Genomic DNA, 2,432 nt, shown 5'->3' on the forward strand with positions numbered 1-2,432 from the left:
ATTTCAAAATACCACTTGGCATAATACAAAGACAGTATCATGAATCAAAACCTTGAAGAAATCATGATATACCTCTTTGTATACAGAATGTTCCACATGGCCTCATCATCAAACTTGAATTTCCCAAAATAAATAGTATTGCATTTTTTTGCTAATTAAAATAAACTCCTTATACAACACTGACTTAATTGCCACAACTAAATTATTTTATAAATACAATAATCACACTACCTAAAACATACAAAATTAAATGTTAGGGTTTTTGTTATAAAAGAATTAATATTTTATCAGTAGCTTTTAAGTCCTACCTCATTTATAAAATAACAAAGGAGCAAATAATCTCGTGCATTATCTTTCTTTTTAAAGATAACTTCTTTTTTAAAATTTTTTTATCATCTTTATTTATTGGATAGAGACAGCCAGAAATCAAGAGGGTGATAGGGAGAGAGACAGAGACACCCACAGCACTGCTTCACCACTTGCAAAGCTTTCCTCCAACAGGAGTGACCAGGGGGCTTGAACCTGGGTCCTTGCGCATTGTAATACGTGTGCTCAACCAGGTGCACCACCACCTGGCCCCGTGCATTATCTTTTTATTGGAAAGATAATGGTATTCAAAATCATTGTTGAAACATGGGTAAATTTTAAATCTCACCATAATAGATGTCTTCAAAACACTCTTACCCTCCAAATAGGTGCTTATCTACCATCATAATCACTCTATCCCCCCACCCCAAGAATCCTTCCTGCCTGCCTTCCATATATTTTATATCTTTTAGTCTAAACATACTCATCTCAAATTTTAAGATTTCTTTTTAAAAAAAATTTATCTTTCTTTATTTATTGGATAGAGATAAGCAGAAATTGAGAGGGAAGGGGATGACAGGAAGGGAGACAGAGAAAGACACCCGCAGGCCTACTTCACCACATGCAAAGCTTTCCCCTTGCAGGTGGGAACCGGGGGCTCAAACTGGGGTCCTTGAGCATTGTAACAGGTATGCTTAATCAGTTGCACCACCACCCAGCCCTCAAATTTTAAGATTTCTTTATGAGAAAGAACATGATGAGTAAGAGGGACTAGAGCACTACTAATATGTGGCTTATCTGATGCTGCCAGAAATCAGACTTGGGCCCTCTCTAATAACAGTCCTGTGTTGAAGGCTAAAGTGTTGCTTTGTCCCAAAGAAAATTCTTAATTAAAGGCATTGAGTAATGACGACTGAAACCAAACTTTCCTCATGGCACTTTTCATCTCTGAATTTCTCAGAGTGTAGATTAAGGGATTAAACATGGGAGCCATGATGGTGTAAAATAGTGCAAGTATTTTGTCCTCGGGGAAGGTAGTAGGAGGTCTGAGGTAACTAAAGATGGAAGGAGCAAAAAATAAGGTGACCACAGTGATATGGGAGCCACAAGTAGAGAGAGCTTTGCGTCTTCCCTCAGCTGACTGATTCCTTAATGTGAATAGTATAATTCCATAGGAAAGAGATAAGATAACAAAGATAACTAAAGCAATCAGGCCTGAATTAGCAACCACAAGGACACCAGTGAGGTAGGTGTCCGTACAGGCAACTTTTAGCAAAGGGAAGATTTCACAGAAATAGTGATCAATTTCATTAGGACCACAGAAGGGCAACCAGATTATCATAGAGAACTGAGGAAGAGCATGAATGGCCCCTCCAGCCCAGGCTGCTAAGACAAGGAGGTTGCATCTTGTCCTGTTCATGATGAGCATGTAGTGAAGGGGTTTGCAGATGGCCACATAGCGATCATAGGCCATGGCGGTCAGGATTAATACTTCAATCATTCCAAGGAAGTGCAGGGCAAACACCTGTAACATGCAGTAACCATAAGAAATGGTCTTTCTTTCCATTAGCAGGTCACCGATTAATTTGGGTGTCATGCTGGAGGTATAGCAGATGTCCATGGAGGATAAGTGACTGAGGAAATAGTACATAGGCTGGTGAAAGAGTGGACTACATTGAATGGAGATCAGGATCAGAAAGTTTCCCACCATGAGAATGACATAACAGAATAGAAATAGCACAAAGCAAAATATCTGTATGTTTGGGTCATTAGAAAGCCCCAAAAGAATGAACTCTGAGACATTCCTCTGATTCTCCATGAATTTCATATTGGTAGATATTAGCAGACAAGCTGAGTATCTGAAATCCAAAAAAACATGAATGTGTACAAAAAAAAATTATATAGTTACACAATAAACAAAATATGCCTCAAATACACAATGCACATGGAATAGTCATCTTAATTGTTCCTGATGCAAGTCTTAATCTATTTGTCTCTCTTATTTTACAAAGCTAATTTGAAATATTTGTCACTGGTCATCTCTATCAGGAAAAACTGAATGGACCCTTTTGGGTGCCCTCATAGGACCTTGCCCTCAATGTGATCAACAATGGTAGAGAATGTTC

The 2,432-nt window shown here is 38.4% G+C and overlaps 1 protein-coding gene across 1 annotated transcript; it reads right to left on the reverse strand.

The window, feature by feature from the left end:
• Positions 1 to 1,192: 1,192 nt before the first annotated feature.
• LOC103116535 (olfactory receptor 4P4-like) lies at positions 1,193 to 2,125 on the reverse strand. The gene has a single exon (XM_007526433.2). The coding sequence runs from the start codon at positions 2,123 to 2,125 to the stop codon at positions 1,193 to 1,195; it is 933 nt and encodes a 310-aa protein (XP_007526495.2).
• Between the last annotated feature and the right edge of the window lie 307 nt (positions 2,126 to 2,432).

This window comes from Erinaceus europaeus, chromosome 17 (assembly GCF_950295315.1).
Source record: "Erinaceus europaeus chromosome 17, mEriEur2.1, whole genome shotgun sequence".
Lineage (NCBI taxonomy): Eukaryota > Metazoa > Chordata > Mammalia > Eulipotyphla > Erinaceidae > Erinaceus > Erinaceus europaeus.

Coding starts and splice junctions, on each gene's coding strand:
- LOC103116535 (XM_007526433.2), bottom strand. CDS start 2,125: ATGGAGAATCAGAGGAATGTCTCAGAGTTCATTCTTTTGGGGCTTTCT.